Source organism: Corapipo altera, unplaced genomic scaffold (assembly GCF_003945725.1).
Source record: "Corapipo altera isolate COAL_440 unplaced genomic scaffold, ASM394572v1 1b, whole genome shotgun sequence".
Taxonomy (NCBI): Eukaryota; Metazoa; Chordata; class Aves; order Passeriformes; family Pipridae; genus Corapipo; species Corapipo altera.
Genome location: NW_020884881.1, coordinates 14,907,675 through 14,930,595, shown reverse-complemented (window position 1 = coordinate 14,930,595; position 22,921 = coordinate 14,907,675). Strand labels below are relative to the sequence as shown.

At 37.6% G+C, this 22,921-nt stretch overlaps 1 protein-coding gene across 4 annotated transcripts in view; it reads left to right on the top strand.

Moving 5' to 3' along the window:
- SEMA3D (semaphorin 3D) overlaps positions 1-22,921 on the top strand; it is a 139,290-nt gene that overhangs the window by 51,524 nt on the left and 64,845 nt on the right. For all 4 annotated transcript variants that reach the window (XM_027639829.1, XM_027639830.1, XM_027639832.1 and 1 more), the window contains exons 3-4: positions 8,493-8,653; positions 21,685-21,747. In XM_027639829.1, the coding sequence (XP_027495630.1) occupies positions 8,493-8,653; positions 21,685-21,747 (224 nt within the window). The remainder of the gene's footprint in view (positions 1-8,492; positions 8,654-21,684; positions 21,748-22,921) is intronic.

The window sequence follows — 22,921 nt, the reverse complement described above, 5'->3', positions numbered from 1 at the left end:
AGATACCTTTTTTGAGAAAATAGGCATTCTACTTTGTGATCCAAATCCTGGCTGTCCCAAAGTGGTTTGCTGTTGAACCATAGAGTTTGCAGCTGAGAGGTTACTGAAGACATTGAAATTTTGTGTTTAATTTACCTGGCACGATTAGGGTGACTTTGCAAATTCTCTGCATCATCCATACACTCTGGATTTTCTTGAAAAATATATCACATTAAAAATGTAACACAACCTTAGCCTGTATGACATAATGGATATAAATCATGGTTAGGCTTCTCGAACGAAGATTTGAGATTGGATATAAGTATTAATAATAAAAAAATGACCTACCTACAATATGAAATAAAAGCTTATAACTATATGCTACGAGCATCCACAGGTCATGTCACCCAATTTTATATTTGAAATTAAACTGGGAGGGGTTTCTGCCTGCCTTGTAAAAGAAACCTCTGAGGGCTCATTCCAGATCTACTGACGAGTGTGCGCTTCGTAGGAGCTGGAGCTTTGAACCTGCTTTCCTGTTGCTTTGGAACTAATATGCTGCAGCACATGGTTTCCTTGTGCAGACACACATCTCTCAGATCTGTTGTCCTGTTGCTTTTAGTAACTACACTGCTGTTACAATTTTACCCAAGTCTACAGGGCGTATACTGGGTCCGCCTGAACATCTGCATGTGAGACTCTGAATCTGGTAGAGGTTACTTGGCACATCTCCAAGACAAAAACCTAGCCTATTAGGGAATTAATGCTGATATTCAATGAGCTCTATTTTTAATGGCTTTATAAGAACTTAATTCATGTCAATATCAGAAAGCATAACCGATAATTCTAATTCATTTTACCATGGGAAAATATATAGCCTAATTATATTTACCATAGTAAATCTAGTTTACCATAGTAAATATGTAGTCTAGTTCAAGGTATTAGAATGGGAATTGGGTTTATTTTCATTACTTTGAGGCGTTCTTTACTATTGCCAGTGCAAAACTGTTTTGCAAACCTACCTTTGCTTTAGCCAATTTAGCCACCTTGTTCTACTTGCTGGTTCACTTGCTTTTCGATAATATAGATATATATATATGTGTGTGTGTAAAACAGATGTAAAAAAAGAAAAATAATAAAAAGAGAAAAGTCTCAAAGCCTTTTGAAATTACCTGAAAACAATTATTTTTTATATTTAAACCACATTTTCTTAGAGAATGTCCATCTGATGCAGGTATCTGAAATAATGACTAAGTGACTTAAATGGTGATTCCCTACAGCAGTCACATGTCTGTACTGCACTTCTGTAGCACTTCAGAGCAGGGCTACTTATTTTACTTTAACTCAACCAGAAGTCATGATGGTAGAAACACCTAAAATATGAATTAATCCTCCCACTCTCTTCTTACAAAAGTTCCCCTTCCTCATGCAGAGCATGGGAAAGAAAGCTTATCTGGCCCACATCAGAGAGGGAACCTCCCTGTGGGGACAGGAACAAGCGGTTATATGCGGGTAGAGCAAGTAGGAACCTCCTAAAGCAGGTTTGCTGCCAACAACAGAAATCTCTGTTGCATTGACAGGTAAATTTGCTCGCAGAGGTCCCTGGCCTTTGCCTCCTTTCCTGTGCAGGCACTGCTCCCTCCACAGTCCCTTCAGCCCAGCCAAATACTGCCTGTGCTCCCCAGGTAGCAAGTCACATTGGTGAGCTGATTATTGTTTCTCAGACCTGGTTTCACCTCCTTTACTGTTTCTGCTCTGCCTGCATGCCCATCTGAATGTATCTTGGTTGAGTTAAGAAACTAGAAGAGCTTTTTGAAGCCAGTTCTGAGGAAATGGCCTTGTTCTCAGGGGAACACTGTGAAGGGCGTTGGGGGGGCATCAGCACTTAGGAGATGTCACAGGCTCTCTCAGACAGTGGGTTTCATGGCAGCTGAGCCAACATTACAACATGCTGCTTCTGGAAGGAGGACGACTGCTCCCTTTTCCCCAGACATACTCCCTTCTCCCCATACCCATTCTTTCCCCCCTCATCTACTCCCTGGTGCATAGACCCGCCCTTGCTCATGCACCATCTCCAGCTCTCCTCAGCCCCTTTTACAAGAGTATGTACCATTAGGACTTTATGTCTTATTTAGCTTTACAGACTGACTATGTAGCTTGTGTGGCCTCAGTAGCAATGCTTGGAGTCTGGGAGAAGCATGGTCCCCATGGTTTTTTGCTATACACCCAGGGCTAGATTTTCCGCTGATAAAATTGTTGCAGGGGGTTAAACTGACAGTCTGGCTCTGAGTTTTGATGCAAGTGCAGGTGCATTGTGGAGCACGCAGAGGAAAGGGAAGGGTGGAATGTACAGCTATTCAGTGTTTCCATAAAAATTGTGTTACTCAGGTGCTGGTTATAACTGGTGTGTAGTATACAAAGACGCTAGTGTGGAAGTCACAAATAGCATTCAATAATAGCAATGATAGACTACAAATCTGGATTTTTTCTTTCACTGAGTAGTTCTCATAAGTCTCGAAAATGGAGGCACTAATGAAGTAACTGAGCAAATACATCTGTTTGGTATTAACTCTTCATTGTCAATTCATTTTCTTCAGGAATACCTCACAGTGCCCTGAGTCTCTCCTCAGCCTGTTAGTATCAATATTATTGTGTTTTTCAGGCCCATGCAATTTGACCTTGGTATTACACCAGAGCTGTTCATGCCACTACAGTTTAAGGTCTCCCACTTTTTTGTATGAGAATCTTGTCTTCCTTGTTATGAACATTACCCTCATTAGGAATCTGACATACATTTGAACACAGTGAGAAAAATGTTAAAGTGGAAGTATTGTTAAGATATCTGACTGATTTAAAAACATCTTTCGTCTATAACAGCTGTATGATGAATGGAGCAAGTCCTGGTGTCAGATGCACAATCTGAGAAAACAAATGAATCCTACAAAGAGAACTGTCAGCGCTTGTCACTAGTGTAAGAAGAGCTGTTAGTCAGATCTGAGTTTCTGTAGCCAACTGTACCTTGGATTTATTTCAGAAAACTCCTTACAGGTTTAAATCCTGGACACTGAAATCCACAACAAAATTCTCATTTGCTCCAGGTGTGAAGCAAAGTCAATTTATCTTTCTTCCTACTTCCTTCATCAACAAAGCCCAAAGGGAATGAGAATTTAAAACTGTGTCATGTTTTGTACAGCTGCTACCAGAGAGGATGAGCAGAAGTAGCAGGACAGCCTGCTGCTGTTTTATCTGTCCGCAGATATATGGGCCATAAGGTGTAGCAAAATTCTCTGTCTTGCCTCAAGGTGATGTGTTTATCTCTAGAGAACGCTCAATTTCAGAATTCCTTCTGAAGATGCAGTTAGTTGAAAAGTGAGGGTGCAGGTGCTTGCAAATACTCTAACCATTCGTGCATCATTCTGAAGGAAATAAAAGTCTGAAATGAAAGGTTGCTCATATTTTGAAGGCAAGGGCAATATAATGATGGGAATTTGTTCTGAACAAATACATCTGGGGTCAGTTTGATCTTTGAAACTCAGAATACTTTAGGAATTCTCTAAATGGCTGTATTCATGCTATATTGACATTTGTTTATCCCAGAAATATGGTCCAGAATTTCTACAGTATCCATGTAAGTCTTCATGGGTATTCTCCAGCAGTGAAAGGACTTACTCCTACCTAGAGGAAAGTGATGTGACATTTATTCTTTACTGTATATAAAAATTATGCAGCCTTTAAATTCAGAGTCATTCAAAAGTGTCATTAGATGTAGCTGTTTTGAAAGAGGTTGAAGTGTTCCATTTCTGATAATTTGGGCATGGCTTCTCATAAAAAACTCTGTGACTGGCCACAAAGGCAATTCTGAGTCTTAGCCAAATGGTTACAGGTTACTTCTTGCTTACACCATGCTGGAGTTGAGGCATGGCAACATGGTCACCCCATATGTGACTTGAGGTTAAGAAGTTTAAATATGCTTTATAAATGTAAATACATATTAGCAGAACAGAATAACATTTTTTCTTTAGAAACCTTTATGTTGTGGCTCTGTTGCTGGACATTACTTAAGTGAGTAATAGTCATGCTGTTGTGAGCCAAGTCTGAAATACTGTGCTGAATGAATAGAACCCAGTCACTATTTCAGCTTCTACCACTCAGCAGTGAAATATTAACCCAGAAAGGGAGTTAGCTTGATACTAATTTAATCACCAGACTGGAAAAAAGTATTTAATTTTCAGTGAAACAACAAATGCGTACTATAAACAAGTGTTGAACACTACTCATGAAAGACAATGCCTGTAACTAGCTTTGTTTCTGTGCCTTTTGAGAATGCTAATTCTATGTCAGCCAGGCTACAGAGATGTAGTGATGCAAATCAACAGCTTGCTTTAAGCTTGAAAATCATTGGGAAATGTGCTTTTCACAGTAAAATTTTCCATTGTAACATCCTTGATGATAGTAAATATATCTTGCTGTGAAGGGAAATTTCAGTACACAAGGTTGAATTGTGGTGTTTCATGGAGTGAGAGCAATGATTAATTTGCCTGCAATTTAATCAATTCTCTGTTAATGTTTCCTTGACAAATTTTATTGGGTCATGTTTCAGTTTTAATCTTATCAGTGACCATGCTTAGAGTCTTATTTCCAAGCTGTTTTCAATAGTTAGTAAATAACTGGCCAAACATGATTCTTCACCACTTTGCAGCTTGTGTTGTCATTTGTGTCAGTAAGAAAGCAGAGTGCATTACTGTCATTTCAATCTGGAATATTTTACAGATATTTTCCTAATGATGCAGAGAAACAAATGACTGCACAAGGCAGCAGGCAGGGCTCATTCCCACGTGGGCATTTCAGTCATGAGGCAGCTTTTTCTCTCACTGTTGTAACTGTTCCAGGTGTTTTTTTTTTACTGAGAAATTCTGTAAGTATTAAGCAAGAGATGACAAATTTCCACTTGGGATGGTCACTTCAGAGATCATTCCTTCCGAATAAGAATGAAATGGGAAGTGGAGAGCAGTCTCAGTCATCATCTTTCAAGTATGTGGAGGATCAAGTCTATGTTTTGGCACGTGACACCCTTGCAAAGTCCCATGCTTTGCATGACTCTAAGCAGTGAAAGTGCTTTAGAGCATTTGCACAAACATATCATTTATCCTTCCTCAGATCAAATTCCCATGGCTGAAGATGCAAAGGAATTTTCCCTCATATTCTGTATCTTATTTACTCATGTCCCACAGGCAAGCACTATAGTATGACTGGAAGCTTGTCATCACAAGAGATTTAGAAGTAACACAGTGATATGGATTGCTGAAACACAGTAGCCTGTGAAATTCATGAATCTCTCCTGTTTATTCATATTAATGCCTGTGAATGATTAATCAGTTGATATTGTGATCCTGTATTCCTCTACTTCCCTCCATCCTGTCTACTAATTGGGACACAGTTGTGAAATAGAGATTTCTAAGACATTTATTATTATATGAAGAGGATCAGATAACCTAGTCATGCAGCCAGCTCTTCCATCATGGGTGGAGAAAAGAAAGGCAATTACTCAGAAATTATGTACTCCAGCAATACTCAGCTGATAAACAGTATTTAAGAATTTTAATAGCCCAAGGGAGCTAAAACCTTCTATTGTACTGTGACCAGCATCAGAGAACCCCTTGCCAATAAACAGCTCTATCATATTCGGTATTGACAATCTCCAGTCAGAAAAAAACAAGGGAGGAAGTTTGTACCAGGGATGACATCTAATGAAGACACATCTACATCACACACAAAATATTAATAGTGAGTTTCTCTCAAAATGGCTGCTCTGTAAGAGAAAACCTAGTTACAAGATGTGTCAGGAGCAAAAGAACCCAGTTACAACAAATGTCAGGAGCAGTACATCTTTACGTCTTATTGGGTAAAAGCACACTAGTGGAGTGAGCTAAGCTTCAGAAGATGTGTTTCTTTTTCCTTCTTAAAAAAATTGTGTTTCTTTATTACACTGGCTTGGTCATTCTTCAACCAGGCTGTTCATCAGCCAGTTCTAGGGTAAGAAGCAGTTTGGAGGGAACTGAGTTTTTTATAGTACCATGGTAACCATAAGTTGCTCCTAAGTGATCTCACTGTCAATTAATAACCAGATCTTTTAAAGCATTACTAATTTAGAAAATAAGCCCTGACATCTTTGTCTCAGAAAAGATATGTGAGAAAGATCATTACTGGTGTAAAGCAGTGTAGTGCTTAACACTGGATTTAATTTTTCAATGTGAAGTAAGATGTTTTTCCAAAGTACTGCCAAATAAATCTCACCTAAGGGAATAGGAGCTGTGATAGAGCTGCAATTTGTTTTCAGATTTTATTGTGACAACATTCTGCAGTGAGCCAGACAAAACCACACAAACTTAAGTAGAAGTAACTGAGCCAAAAAATAATTGTCATAATTATATACCAGGTAGTCAGATTAATAATGATAAAATATTTTTCCTCCCACAATGCTGTTTATTAGCCAGCAACAGAACTTAATCTTTGCTTTGCTTGTCACATGGTTTGTGAGAGACGTTGGAGAAAAATATTTGTGTGTTTGTTTTTGTTTTTGTTTTTTTTTTCCTTCATTTCATTCAGCAGATTTTCTGCAAAACACTTGTCCTAATTGTTGTCATGATCAGGAAGAGTAAATAACTTGTACCATAAGTCTGACCCCTCTAGCAGGAAGACTACATTGTCCATCCAGTGCCAGGAAAGTGGAAATACCCTTAATTTTATGTTCAGTTAAATATAGCTTTTGCCTTTCTGTTTGAAGTTTTCTGAATCATTTATCTTGGAGAGTTTTCTTGTGGAAGAACTGATTCACATGTTTATTTTTTTCCCTCAAATTAGTGACTCCTCAACAAGACTTAACTCTCCTTGTGTATGTTCTGTGTATGTTCTGTCCTCATCCAGAATTACCAGAGTATTCATTAAGCAAAATGGTACAGAGTTTTTACTTTGCAGCCTTTTAGCTTTTTTACAGAAGTAAAATTCTTTCATTAGTTTCATAGAGTAATATGTTTTTTCTTAATTACCTTTTGGAAGAGATTTGAAGCCACTGTTAATTCACAGTAAAACTTAAGTGTCAAAGTGTGTTTTTAATAGGGATCTTAAAGATGTTACTACTGGATGTTCCCTTTAATATACCATCTTCATTTAATTGAAATAATGATCTTTGAAGATACCTTGATTGCCTGGAGGAGGAGGCCCATGTGGACCATGTGAAGTTCAACAAGACCAAGTGCAAGATCCCGTACCTAGTTCGTGGCAATCCTAAAAATCAACACAGACTGGGAGATGAATAGACTGAGTGATGAATAGACTGAGTGCAGTCCTGTAGACAAGGACTTGGGCATACTGATAGATGAAAAACTGGATATGAACCAACAATGTGTACTCACAGCCCAGAAAGCCAACTGTATCCTGGGCTGTACCACAAGAAACATGGCCAGCAGGTTGAGGGAGGGTATTCTGCCTTTCTAGTCTGCTCTGGTGAGACCCCAATTGCAGTACTACACTCAGTTTTGGGGTACTCAGTTCAAGAAAGACATGGACCTGTTGGAACGAGTCTGGAGGAGGGCCATGAAAATGATCAGAGGGCTTTAACACCTTACCTGTGATGACTGGCTGAGAGAGCTGGGGCTCATCAGCCTGGAGAAGAGAAGGCTCTGAAGAGACCTTATTGTGACCTTTCAATATATACAGGGGTCTTATAAAAAGATGAAGGAAGACTTTTTACTGAAGCCTGTAGAGAGAGAACAAGAGGCAGTAGTTTTAAATTGAAAGAGAGTGGATTGAAATTGGACATAAGGAAGCATTTTTTATGATGAGGTGGTGAGACACTGGCACAGGTTGCCCAGAGAAGTTGTGGATGCCCCACCCCAGGAATTGTTCAAGGCCATGTCAGATGGGGCTTTGAGCTACCTGATTTAGTGAGAGATACTCCTCATAGTGAGGAGGTTGAACTGGATCTTTGAATGTCCCTTCCAACTCAAAGTATTCTATGGGTCTCTGATATCTGTCACTTCTAACCACTGTTTCCTGCTTGTAACTGTTCTTGGCTAGTATTGACATTCTTTGGTGCTTCATATCCAAAGGGCCAAATATGGTGACACATTAATCCTTGATCATGTGTATCCCTGAGTATTATAATATAAAAATACATTAGTTTTCTTAGAATGAAGGAAAGAGATTTTGCAAAGATTTGTCTTTTTTTGTTTCTAATTTTTGTTGAATTTCTAATTCCTTTATACCATAGAGATAATGCATTAAGAAAATTCTATACAGAAAAATATTTTGTGAAAGTAAATATTCCCCAATTTGGAAGTGAAAAAAAAACAAAAGAAAGCAATCCAAAGTTAACAGGAATTGTATTATGACTCTGGAAAGACTGCAGTTATCTCACTGGTATACTCTGTGCTGGTTGCATATATTTATAAAAGATACCGATGAGTCATATATAAACATTTTGATTATAAAGGTTTTCTTCATTTTACCCACAGACTTGCTGCTTTCAAACAGCTGCATCCCATTCCTGGGATCTACAGAGGGGCTTGATTTTCGAACCCTGCTGCTAGATGAGGAGAGGGGCCGGCTGCTAATTGGGGCTAAAGACCACATCTTCCAGCTCAACTTGGTTGATTTAAACAAAAACGTGAAAAAGGTCAGTATGTTTTCTGCAGTTTATCTCCTGAGTAAAATTTTGTTAAATCTTTTTATTTATTTATTTATTTGTGGTAAATGCAGATTCATTGTGCACTGTAGTTTACAAGGAATTGATAATCTCACCTCCCACAGTTATACAGATTGTCTTCGTTCAGTTGGATTTCTTATGCTGTATGATCTGTGCAACTGATGCCCTGCAAGAGATCAGTTACCTAGAAGAGTCCTGCAGTGCATGAAAATAGCATCAAAATGTCAGCAAACAGGAAAAATGCAGCTCAAAGTGTTCACCTCTCAATTTCTCTGGTCATGGTTACCCTACAGGATTAAAAACATTTGAAAGAAAATAACTGAAGACAGCTCTTTCATTGCTTCCTGGCATCACTGGGATTACTTTACTGTAATATTGAACAGAGTGCAGGCAATTTGGATGGTTTAAATTATAGCAAAATGTAAGTGGTAATTTTAATATTAATATTTGTGTTAATACCTAAAATTACCAGTGATAGAAGAAGCTTCCACTGGGATCTACTGTACTCCCTTGCCCATTCCCTGTGACAATGTGTTAATTCCAGATAATATGATGGCAATTTAGGCTTCAATATTTCTAGTGGACACATTGAACTGTAGCTTTTGTAAGCACAATTGACTGCTATGAGTGAAAACCAGTTGCTTGCACAGGAACACATGAAAACTGGTTTCCTGCTTCTTCCAGATATGAAGAAAATGTAAATTCTCAGCTGTGTTTGATATTTTCTTTAAGCACCAGAAGGGGGTTTTAAGTTACTGTGTTCTCCTGTCAGCTCTGAAGGGGTAACTGACCCTGAATTAATGTGACTGCAGGCAGGGCTGAACAGGTGGAACAAGAGACTATTTTACCCACATGTTTGAGCACAACACTTGCTGTCGTTGTATAGAAGAGATACAGTACCAGACTGGATATCTTATTTCTTATCTTGACTTCTGCAATGCTGCACATGCCAGTTTTGTTAAAACTCAGATTCTGAGTATTTCAGGAAGTTTCTTCCCTGGGATGCTTTATCAAATACTTACCTTGCTTCTGTCATCTCAGTAGTTGACTTAAAACCCACCACCTCAGGATATTGCATTAATAACAGCACTGTTAATTATAATTGCAGATTTTCAGGCTACAAATTGATTTCTGGTGTAGGCTTTCTGTAGAAAACAAATTCTGTTTGTGTAAAAAGCAGATTTCTGTTTCTGTAGGATGCTGTTTGCCTCCTGAGAGATGCTGAGTGCTGTCACTTCCCATCATGTTCACTGGGGCTTTATGAGTCCAGACCTTGCTGGAGGTGGTGGCACCCTGTGAGTGCCGCCCCTCTATCCAAGCTGGTGACATTTTGCCTTCAGCCAAACCACCACTGATCGTTGTGGACGTTGTACTTTCCAAGAAGAGTGAGGTACAGATGGAACCAGGAGAACTAATGCGCAATCAGTCAGTGCCATTTGGTACAGATGTTGTAGCACAAAGACTCACTTCGTACAGGAAGGAAAATTTGCATTTGGTGAGCTGAATAGAGAATGTGTGCCCTGTGGTAACCTGAAAGCAGGGAATAGAATTCCTAACCAGTTGCATATCTGGAATAAAGGAATGATTGTGTGCACATTAAAATATTTCTTAGTTTAACCATTCAGGTAATATTTAACTTTTCACAAAAAACAAACAAACAAACAAACAAACAAACCAACGAACTGAGGAAAAACATATTTAAACAGGTAAAACTGACTGAGAACCCCTGCAAAGCATGCTGATGGGCTAATTTTGAAGATTTACATTTACCAACTTTACAAAATTATCTTCTTGCATAAATGCTCAGGTAACACAAGGCAATATCACACAAGTGCTTCTCTTTGATTCCTCTGTGTTTGGCTGGTGGAATCTTGCTAATGGAGGGAAGGGATGAGATGAAGGAAGTTGCATGAGAAGCCGTGTATAAATCTCAGTCCCTGCTGAGGTTTCAATGCTTAAGGATACTCTCCAGTAGCAGCAAAGTGTTAGAAAGTAGCATTTGCCTGTGCTGTGTTTAGACTGACCGTGGTTTGGGTTGGCTCTGGGCCAGGCGGCTCGCTTCCAGGCTTTCCCAGTGTGAGGAAACCACACATGTTGGGACTACAAGGGTCTGAAGTGTGTCCTTTGTACTCCTCTGGAGTAATAAGAGTTGTCTGGAAAAAATAATCTGCTTACACACAGCCACTAAAATGAGTAGTAATTGATTAGAATATTAAGTTTCTGCCTATAAATGATGTGTTTATTAATGACTTCGAGGAAGAAGGGTTAAAAGCAAGTTGAGGAGGCAAGAGAAGTGTAACAGTTTTGAGACTAGAATGCAAGATTATGCATAGTTTGGGGTTTTCTTTCTTTAAAACAAAGCTGAATGTGAACTTTAAAAATACTCTATACTGGGTAGATTCAGCTTGCTTTAATAAAGCTCTCAATTTCAGATATTTGTTTTATTAGGAGCAACTGAAACTTCCAAAAGCCAAGTCAGGATCCCCCAACAATTTATTCTCATATGTGGATCTAATTACTTGGCAAGATTATATTGTAGAGTCTAATGCTCTATATTAAGACATTTCTGGAATACTATTCAAAGAAGCATCCAAAGCATTGTATCCTGCTCCCTTCTCTAATGTATACATCTATATAATTTAATAGCTTCCTTTTTACAACCTATTTATTTACATAAATTGGTTAATTTGACTTACATATATTAAGTTACGGTTTTATTTCCTGGTGTATTTTTCCTGATGAAATAAATCAATATTTCTGCTGGAGTCCCAATTTCTTAAATCATTGTAGTTTTTATTCAATTTATTGTGTAATAGGTTGAAAACTTCCTTAGCTGGAAGCTTGAAAAAAATATATCCAGTTTCCAGTGCTTGCAAACCTAATTATAAAACAACAGTAAGTACAACAGTGTAAAAAGAAAGTCCTCCAGAATGACAAACGAATGCAGAAAGCTAAAATTATTATAGTCAATAAATATCTGAACTTTAACAACAGAGAATCATCTTTTTGTAGCAGGGATATAATTTCTGTGAAGTTGTCCTATATAGAAGCCTTTAGCTCATATTGCAGGAGGGACATTATCAACTGCCATAGTCTTTTTTTGAAACATCCTTATATACCTGACAAGTGCTGCAAGTTTTTTGTAAACTGGAAGATTTGTGGTTCCTTCCTATGAGTAAAATAAAGATGTTCAGCAAAACAAAGCAGACCTACTGAAGACCTCTATGCCATAACCGGTGGAAGTGCAGTGTAAAACAGACATTTAATACCATGAGAGGCTGGAAAGCTGGACAAGAAATTCTATAGGAACCCTAAGCTCTGGGATCCTGCTGGAAACATTACTTCAGTACAGAGCATTTTCCTGTGAGTTTGCTTAAAGCCTTTGTTATTTTACTCCCTAAACTAAATAAATACTAAACACAAAATGTTGTCAGCTGGGTAAACACAAAATAGCTGCAAAGCAACGGTGCCCCTTCCTGTGGGTCTGCTGGCTAACAGTGCACGTGGGGTTACATGTCAGCACTATTATCACTGTGTAATCCACAGTGAGACCCGCCCAGCTCTGCAGGAATAGGAATGCTATCAAGGGCTGACAAGCTTTTGAAAAGCTGCCAACCTGCAGGAGCTGTCAGTGCTAGAAGACACAGCCACATGTGGACCAAATAGATAAACATGTCAGATCCCCAATAGCAGCTTTGGAACAAGTTGTTTTCATCTGTCCCAGTGTGCACTGGCTCAGGGTCACAAATTATCATCCCTTGGAGCATCCTCAGTTTATAGTCGCTACTATATTTTGGTATTCCCAGGTGCAGCTGTCTTGTGACATCCTTGAATGCCCTCTTGTATTGTTTATTATCTGTATTTCATGGGAAAATATACATATGTATAAATATATATTTATCAGCTAGGTAAATGCTTATGAAATAGTTTCACATAATTTTTTTTGTATAACTCTAGTGCTTGCCAAGAGTTCAAGTGGGCTTATATGTCAGCACTATTATCATTGTGCAATATTTGCAGTGTGACCCACCCATCTCTGCAAAAAGGGGAACATATATGCAAATACATATGCATAGTTATGTAAAATAGCACTCTCGGGATACGGGAGCAGAATTTTACATTCATAGCTCTGAGAAATGTTCTGTCAGTCTTTATAAGCATAGTCTCCATTAAGAATGAACCCAGTGGGAATTTAGCCAGTACTGAAGGGAGGCTTTGGTTTTTGCATTCAGAGTCCAGGATGTTTATTGCAGCCTTGAATCACACTAATACCAAGATTGGTCCTTCCTAAGCAAATATGTGCTGCTCATTCTATAACTCAACGAAATTTAGCTTTCTGACTGTCAGCAAAATCTGTAGACAGTCTGAGAGTGAAACTTTCTTGACCTGTCAGAAGAAAAAGCTTGCAAGAAACATCACTGAAAGCCGAAGAGTCACATGGAAACCACTGGAGATATCTAAATTTCAGAAGCTGGGGGCATGAGGACTGAGAAAGTCTAGAATAAACCCAGTGGAACTGCAGGAGGAATGTCATGAGTTTGATCCTCCACACATAGGGAATTAGTTCCCATCAGTAAATCCGTACTGGAGGCCCTGCTTTTGAAACACGTGGAACTTCTCTGGATGTTGCAGTTCATAGGTTACTCATTTCCACCTGTTTTGCAGTATTTCCCTTCCTCCCGAGATTAATAGACATTGAAACCATCTCATCTATCATCTCCAATAAAACAAGACTGGTTTTACTGGATATCCATGAAGTTTGGTGTCCGGTTCCCAAAGCTGGTCAGTATGGGCACTAAAAGAAGAGTGCAAGAAAAAACTGTAACAGTGCTTCAAGTTAAGGACTTCCAGAGGCAAGGGTGATAACTTTGTGCTTGCTAGCACTTGGAGGCTCTTACCACTGAGATATTTACTCTTGTTTGGAACGTCTGGAAACCTTTTGGAGTGCATGAAATTGTTTAACAGACTTCAATTTAGGCACCTGTGTAGACAAGGTGAAAGATTTTACACAGTGTTTACAGAAATAAAACAACAGGTGGGGCAAGACGTGAAGAAAGCAGTATGAAACCAGAATAACAGCAGTCTTAGGTGGAAGAGAGTGTCTCTGTTATTTCCTTTTGCATTGTTTCTATAAATTATGTTTCCATAAACATCCGCTGTCATTTTTATATTTTAGCTGTGTGTTTAGCTATAAAGAATGGCCGATATCCTGCTCTCTGAAAATATTTGCTCGTATTAGTCTTTGGTTTTTTCAAAGGTAGGGTTTGTCTTTAGTCTGAAGTGATAAACATGTCAGGAGTAACATTTTTTGCCTTAAAAGTCCTGGAGTACGGTTTCCTTCTAGGAGAAACAGTCAGTAGTAAGAAGTCTGTTGTGGTTACACCATGGAAAAAGAAGTGTAGAAGCACTGAAGCCTTTCATGATTTAATCCAGTGTAAATGAGATCAACATCTGGTCCATTCTCTTTAAGTTTTCCCATGTGCTCATAACTTACATATGAAAATGCACTTTTCAGAAAACCCTTAAGGGCTGAAAGTATTACCTGCTACTTGAGTTGTGCTGGAGATCGCAATTTAAGAGGAGAAGCAGGGCATGTGGAGATGTTTCTTTGTCTCAGATAGAATATTAAAGCCCATTTGGTTCCAATATGAGGTTTCATTTTTAAGAGCCACCTGCCAAATTTAAGCTATCGAAGATTTGTGAATGTGTCATCCAATTACACAACTTTTATTTCCCTCTGACTTCCAGTACATTTTACTCAGTTTGACACATTATGAAAATAAAGATTGCCATACATTGACACTGGCATTCCTGCTATGTTGTAAATCACTTTGAAACAAACCTCATATTCTTTCTTCCCCCTTTCAGTGTTGTATCAAATTATATCTTTCAGAGATCCAGTTTTCTGTTACTATGAAATAATTGGAGTTGGAAATTCTGGTCAGTTATTTTCCTGGATGTGTATTGCAGGTATAGCAAATAGTACCACAAGTGAAGGTCTATGGCAGATATAAACAAGATCTGAGGATACATTCCTGGTTTTTAGGGATCTCTTAAGTATTTCTGAGAGTTAACTAAACCTTAATGAAACTTCTAAAAAGCAGACAGCCTGGTTAGTTTGAAAATCCAGGGAGAAATTCAGATGAGGAACTTAGATGTATTAGCTTCCTTTGTTTGTTGATGACTTTGAAATACTGAACTCCAGTATACAACAAGTACAGTGGGAGCCACTTACAAGAATTACTTGAGGTAGTCTTCCTCTGAGGATTTGTATATGAGAACTATCTGTCCAGTTCCCCAAGCTGTGGACTTCCCATACTACACATATGAATGCAGGAGATGTGAAGTATTTAGAGAGCAACTAGTATACAAATATGGTGTGCTAAAATCAGCTTATTATCTTGTTATTTAGCTTAGTTGGTCAGAGCATGGTGCTAATAATGCCAAGGTTGCAGGTTTGATCCCTGCACAGGCCATTCACTTAAGAGCTGGACTCAATGATCCTTTTGGGTCCCTTCCAACTCAGCATATTCCATAATTCTGTGATAATTTAAACACTCTTTGTTTTCAACAAAATAATACTAAAAATGCATTAAATTCTTTCCAGCGTTTGCTGAGAAATTCAATAAGATTGTAGTGCTTGCAGTAATTTTTAGTGAAGTGACCTGGGGTCAGTATACAGCAGTGGCAAATGTCCCAGTTCTCAGGATGCAATCCATGAACACCCACTCTTATGGCATTGGGGCAGGATATTCATGATATTGTCTTATGCAGCAGGGTGACATTCTTATTGGATCACTGTCGTATGTTTTCTCAGTGCTCCTTGATCTTACTGTTTGTCTTTGCTTTTAATTTTTGAGCTATGAATTACAAAGTTCATCAGAAAATTTAAAAAAAAAGCAAAAAAAAAAAAGCAAGTCACATTATTGTCATTTTACTGGTGGGAAAATTGAGACCTGGCTGTCACATACAGAAAGGCAACAGCAAAACTGGGATTAGACTGTCTCCTGGTCTACTTTAGTGAGTTTGGATCATGTTGCTCTCTTTACTGTACCCATTTTATGGTCACATTGAGCTAACTTATGAATCCTTTTTCTTTTTTCACACGGGGGAGTAGTTTTTCATGGAGAAGAGTTTCTCAGGGGGAGTATATTGCATATGCCAACGTGACAGTGGGTTTGCAACTCAATCTGGATTTGTTCTTTGGAAACTGCAGCTTGGACTCTCATGGGGAAATTACTCATACCAACAAGCCTGAGCTTCTGAATTATGGTGTACATGCTTCACAAAGCCTTATTAAGACATTTGGATGCCCAGAAAGCTGTAACTTTACTGCATACCTTCCCTCAAGCATCAATGTGATGAATATCTAGTACATAGAATAAAACAAGGGAAGAAAACCGGCCTTCTCCTGCTGTGTCAAGCAGCTGCTTAAAATCAGTGTATTTTTGTCTAAGTGCTTCTACCACCTCTTATTCCTTTTAAATGGGAAGGAAACAATCCCTTCCTTCACAGGCCCCAAGTTCAGCGTGTGAGTGTTACGAGACATGCTGATCAGCTGATGTCCTTCACTCCTGATACAGACACATCCTGCTGGTGCTACATGCACCACTAAGAGAGTACTTTGGGGTTTCTCCTACCAGAGACTGCACTGATAGAGAAGTGCTGAAGCACGTGTGCAGCATTAAGCACGCGGGAGGCTCCAGTGAAACCCCCAGGGCTGCTGGAAGCTGTCAGCCTCAATGAGACACTCAAGTGCTTGCTGCTGGCATGAGCTTGACTATCTCGGGGACCTGAAACTGGAAGGAGTCACATTGGCCAATTGGTCTCACTCCCTGCTATCAGCAGCAGCTACCTCATGTAGCAGTTATTCCTTTCATAACCTGGTCCAAATCTGGTATAAGTGGCCTTGTGGGATACTTCATACAACTTCTTTAGGGATGTTGTTGCTGTGTACCAGAACCTTGTTAATCTGATGTTTTAGGTTTAATATTTGTTAAAATCTACAGTCTATAATATATATTTATTTATGAGCAATTTATACCCATTTCCTCTGGTTGTTTATAATTTTGGTCTTCAGAGTCCTTTGATTCTTCCTGCACAGTTTTATTTCATTTATATTACTGATGATGCTTCCCAACTTTCTGTCACCTACATGCATTGTTGCTGAATGCTGGTAAAGGTAGGGTGCACAAAATAGGATGAGCTCTGACACTATTTCTTGAGGACTTTGAGTAACTTTCTACTTCAGGTTCTTTACTTATCAGGCCAATTTTTTTTCTCTTAATAATGCCTATTTTTACCAGCTGAGCTAATCAGTTTCCGTGTGGCAATTTAGTAAATGCTTAAGTGGAACCTTGATGAAGAGGAGCTCCATCAGGTAATTACATTACCTTAATGTAATTCAGCTAGGTACAATATTAGAGTGGAATAATGTTTCCTTACCAGGCTATATTGTCTTCTGTAGCACAGTCCATTTTCATCAGAAACATAAGTTATTCCTTCCCTAACTAAAAATTTGTTTTAAATCCTTACAAACAGATGAAATAAGACCAATGGGTTTTTTAATTGCTTAGATAGCTTGTGATCCTTGTCTTTTATATTATGACAATATATAGCATTTTCCACTTGTTTTGTAAAGTCCTGCGTCATCCTAGATTTAGTAGCTTAATTAGAAGTGATTCTTGAAAAAGCTATACTTTCACCCAACATTTTCTTTGGAATCACTTTTTGAGGTATCACTTCTCCTAAGAACTTAGAGTCTTAAAGGTTAGTCTAGGATCAAAATTGGATAGAGAAAGATGGATACACAAAAATGAGGAAAATACTCACTTGTAACCAGTATTGTTAATTTTTGACAGATGGTAGCTGAAACGAAGGTGAATCCAGATATACTTTATATATATATATATAAAACTATATACATATAGCTTCCACATATCAATTTATGTCTATAAATAATACTTTTTTAAATATGAACTTTTTCCTTTTAATTCCTTTCTTACAGTGAAAATGCATGTTTGGAGGAAGGAAAAATGTTACTTTTAGAAATTCTCTACTCCTGATCTGGAAAGGACCTTTGTGGTTTTAAATGTTTTGTTTTAATCAGAAATCAATTTCCAACTACCCTTTAAAGTGATACCTTATCTGTCCTATACTTATGTACTGCTTAATTTTTTACTCCTGGGAGGTTTTCTTTCACTCTGCTAGCAAAGAACTTATTAACTTGCATTTATTAGGAGAATTTAATTTCTTTCCTGTTGATAAATTTAAGAAAATATTTGAAGAATGATTTAAAAGTAATGGTAAGCTTTGGGATTTTTTTTTTTTTAATTGGGCTATGGAAGATAACATCAGGAAATCATGACAGTAACCAACCTTTGGATTTTGATATGGATATTTTACAAGGAAAATAAACTAAAGATTAAGAGAAGAAAATAATCTTATTTTAGTATATAGTTCATGTATTTCAATTAGTTGCATTCTTGATTTAAATTTAGTAAACTCACTTAGCTATTCTAAGATTTCTTCAAACATTTCAGATACAGATGCAGCTATAAAATATATTAAATATATAATTTTTACTGTTTGAAACACAAAATTATTATAATTTTACATATCAGTGTTGTTGTCACCATTATTATGTAGTGTTTAATTATCTGGGTTTTTTTTCCCATTCTTTGAGGTTTTTACTTATTGAGGAATTTAGAAAAAAAGAATTTGTTAAATAATATGTTACTGTTGTAAATTCAGCATATAAACAGAAAAAAACTATGAAAAAAATTACCAGTTTCAAAACTTTAAACATCTACAAACTCACTGATTTTAAACATAAAAGAAACTCCTGGAGCATCTAGTCTTACATTTTTGCATATTGTGAAACTAAATAACTCATCTGAATAAAATATAACTAAAACTTAATTTCTCTCCCTACAAAAAAGTCAGATGCATAACGTTACTTGTGTCAGTGTTTGAGGGAACCAGGCCTGGGGTAGTGTTACACAACATGTCCTGTGATAAAAAATGAAGTTTATGTTTTCTTGCTCAGCACATTAACTCATTATTTATTATGCAATTTTCTTGATCTATTACAATTTAGAACTGACAGTTTCTGGGAACCTCTCATTTCTCATGCAGAAAGCAAATACATATCACTTTTACTCCCCCGTATATAATTGCGAATTGATTTTAAAGTTGGATCACTTAGCTTCACTTTTCATTGTCTAATGTGTGGTGCTAAATGCTGAGGCTGTTGAATAACTAGAGAGTAAAACAATTGATTTTTTAAATGATAATTGACTGTGGTCAATTATCATAGAACTGGGAGTGTGTATATTTCAGTCTGGTACCACAAACACTAATTCCCATGAAGGAATCTGGAGAAGAATTGAGGGCAAGTCAAGTCCATTAATACTTCTGATGCCTCGTGTTGGTTTTGGACAAACCAACCGGAGAAACAGAACTCCAAATAACCCACTCTCCTTTTGTTTCAATCTCTCCCCGCCCCCTCCAATTATGAAGGGACAATAGGGAGAGATATAAGTAAAAAATAACAATTTACTAAAGGAAACAGCAGTAACTACGAAAATACAAAAGAAAATGGTTTTAAGCCCACAAAGCCAGAAATTATTTTCTAGTCCACAACCCCCAGGAAAAAAACGAAGGACAAAATGGCAGCTGCCAGGTGGTTTCCCCAGGCAAAGACAAATAGCTGAGGGGCTTCTCCCACTGTCCTGGAAAAAAACAAAGGAAAAGGATTCTCCACAGGAAGAAGGCAGGCAGCAGCAGCTCTCCCCCTCTTCTTGGAGAAGAATAGTCAATCAGCAACAGTGACCAGTGGGGGCTAGCAGCAGCTCCTGAGGCAGCCACAGCAGCAGCCTGTCCCAGTAAGGAACTCCTGGGGCAGCCACAGCAGCAGTCTGTCCCAGTAAGGAATGATAAGTAGCAACAGTTCCCACTGGCTTGTGTGGCGTCTGAGCTGGGCATTTTCAAAAGTCTACCGAGGGACATCTTATCTAGCTAGTTGGATAACTAAACTTTGGCCGAAAATCTCTGAAGCCCCTCAAAGACTTCTGGGCTTCTCTGTTACTGATTCAAGGATCTTGACAGAATTCAGCATAAAGTTACAAGAGACCTGAGGATCAGATATCATCTCAGACAGGTCTGCTTGTCCAAATGTACCTGGAGATCCATGATCTTGTATTCCTCTAGCTACTCCTTTTCATCAGCTTTTCTTCACTGGCACCTCTTAAATCTACCAGTTACAAGCGAGACTTATCCCACCCTGCCCAGGTAGAGACCAGATAATCTTACTGGAGCTGCCTTCAGCTCTTCCTGATGGCTTTGCAATGTTCCCAGTACTTTCCTCTAGCAGTGCACTGTACTTTCTGGCATTGTGTCATTGTGTCATTCAAGCACACTGGCACAGTTGATTTCAGATTGTGTTTTCCTACCTGGATGCTATCATAACATTCTGAGAAAATGCTCTGGGAAAGTAAATTTCTACTCCAGTGCTGAAATGCTGTTATACTGTCTTATCTCTGACTTTACATAAATATTACTGTAAAGGGTTAAGGTTTAAGTAACTTAAAATACATTATCTTTACTAAGAGCTTCTTATCAGAAAGGTAACTAACTTCACTTGAGAGGAAATTAATTTCCTTGTGGAAAGCCAATACATTTATTTTCACTGGGAAGAAAAGAGAAAGTGCAATCAAAAGACTCTTTCCAGAGAGAGAGAAACAGGACAGTGATAAAGATATTTGGCACAGGGCACTCATGTTTTGCTTTCCTTACCCGTGTGGGACTGCTCCTGTGTATGTGGCAAGCCACATCCTATAAGGTGCCAACAGCTGGGTGAGAGAAAGGGAGTATGACAGCAGTTAAATCCTAGTGCATACCATTGAATACTGCATCCTTCCATGATGATATGAGTTTTTTTCTAGTTTGTATTATAATTTGTTCCTATATATTTACTGTTTAAGATTTTATAAAGTATAATCGGAGACTCAACACTACTCTAAAGCATCCGTGACTACTAATAACGTGCATACTGGTTCCTGGGACTTGAGGCAATTTCCTAATCAATATTTGCTTAAAAATTAGTGTGGCTTGTGGTGGTGTTATTATTAGTCATGAGAAATGGCTGTAGTTTTTCATGTCAAAGTAAGAAGTACAAAAGATCCATATTTAGTGTGATGATTCTGTAAGAATTTATATTTAGCTTCTATTTTAAATTTAATAGATTCAAGCATATACTCAATAATATCCAATTTTAACTGTTTAATTGAAATCAATGAGGCAGAACCTGGGCTGTTGTTCACTGATATTCACTAACATAATTGGGGTTACAGTAACTGATAGTGATTTGTCATCTAGACCCATCTACATCAAAACCTATTTTATAGAATTATGCAGGACTGATTAAAGAAGAAAGAGAAACAATAACAGTATATACTACCAATTATTTAAGGTACATGATTTTACTCTAAACTTCTATGGATTTCTATCAAATGTACTTTTTGTTCTATAAATTTCCCTTAAGCTATCCTTAGTTTTTTGAACAAAATTCTTTTCACTTGAAAATTGGCAGAAAGAGCTAAGTATTTTTTATAGTGGCTTTGCCAAGTCCACTGGACCAAATTCCTCACAAATGTAATTTGCCTTGCTTTGCAATCAGTTTAGTTTCCAGATGATTTGACTCATCATAGCTGAGAGAAATATGTAATGGTGACAAGGTATCTTATCCAGATTAACTGAATGCTTTTTAAAAGTACATATAACCTATGAAGAAATAAACAAAGAACAGCGAGGTTGATTTAAAGCCTCTTCACTTTTTGTAATGGAATCCTGTATTTGAAGTCATGTTCATTTTAATATACATGTGAAGTCCTTCAACATCATAAATCTGTTTTGAATGTTTGTTCATGGCATTATTAATCTGCAGTCACAGGACAATTTATAATCTTCATAATCTTTGTCTTATTTTAACTATGTTACAGATTTACTGGCCTGCAGCAAAAGAAAAAGTAGAATTATGCAAATTAGCTGGGAAAGATGCCCATGTAAGTATGAGGTATAATTTTTATTATTGCTGAGAATGTTGAATATCTCTATGTTTGTTTCTAAATGCACAAAATGCATTAGTAACCTCTCATTACACTTTTTCTGAACTAACGTGCTAAGTGTTTTTTCTTAATTAAAAAAAAGTTGCACTTCTATTTTTTTTATTTAAATATTAATGCTTTAAGAAAAAAATACTCAATATTGCAAGCAGCAATCATGCTAGGTTGTACCAGTATGTAATAAATGTAGCTGAGAGATGAATGGACTCTCTTTTGAAATGTATCACAGACAATACTCCCCTTAAATCCCCCTTTTTTCCCATTAAAATGCTTCTTTTTTATTGGGAATATCCTGAATATAACTTTATTATAATTCATTAAAAAACAGAGTAGCAGAGCAGAATACAAATTAACTTAATTTGCAGACAGCTGCAGTTAGGGTTAAAAGAAAATTTCAGACTGATTAGCTTTTCCCTGAAACCATAAATCTTCTTCAGGAAGTTTCTTTAGGAAGTATATTTAAGATGCATACATATATACAGTACAACTTTCATATCTTTTGCATAGCACAGATTACATCATGTGTCTAGAGTCCATTATAAATGTAAACATTTCCCAGCTGTATAATAAAATTTCTTCCTTTTTTCTCCAAAAATCTTGTGATTTCCGTCCAGTGTGTCAGTTACCAAGGTGGATTCCAGCTCAAAACAATCTCTCAGCTCTCTGCCTGAGGTCTCTCAACTTTTTTCTCTAACTTATTGCTACCCTTATCTTTACAGCAGTCAAAACCTAAACAACACCTCTGCTGAGCACTGGGAATATTCTGGTACTGGTGTATATGGAAGATTTGTGCTCATCTATTTCTATGCTAAGAAGAAAAGGAAAGGGTCCTGAGAGGGGAATATTTGTTTTGGACATAGATTATAAAAATCTTGGTTTCGCTTCCTACATTGTCTCTGCAGCTTACTTCTCACTTAGATGATAGCTTTAACGTATAGATAGATCTTGTGTATTCCCTGTGAAGTCCTTGTAATACATTTCTGATTTAATTTCATTTGGAGAAAGGCTGCAGCAAGCCTTTCCTCCTAGTCCATGCACACCTTACAGCATGTAGCAATTGCCTGTGCTGCTTTACCAGCAAGGATCAAGCCCAGATAGAACCAGGACTGACTCA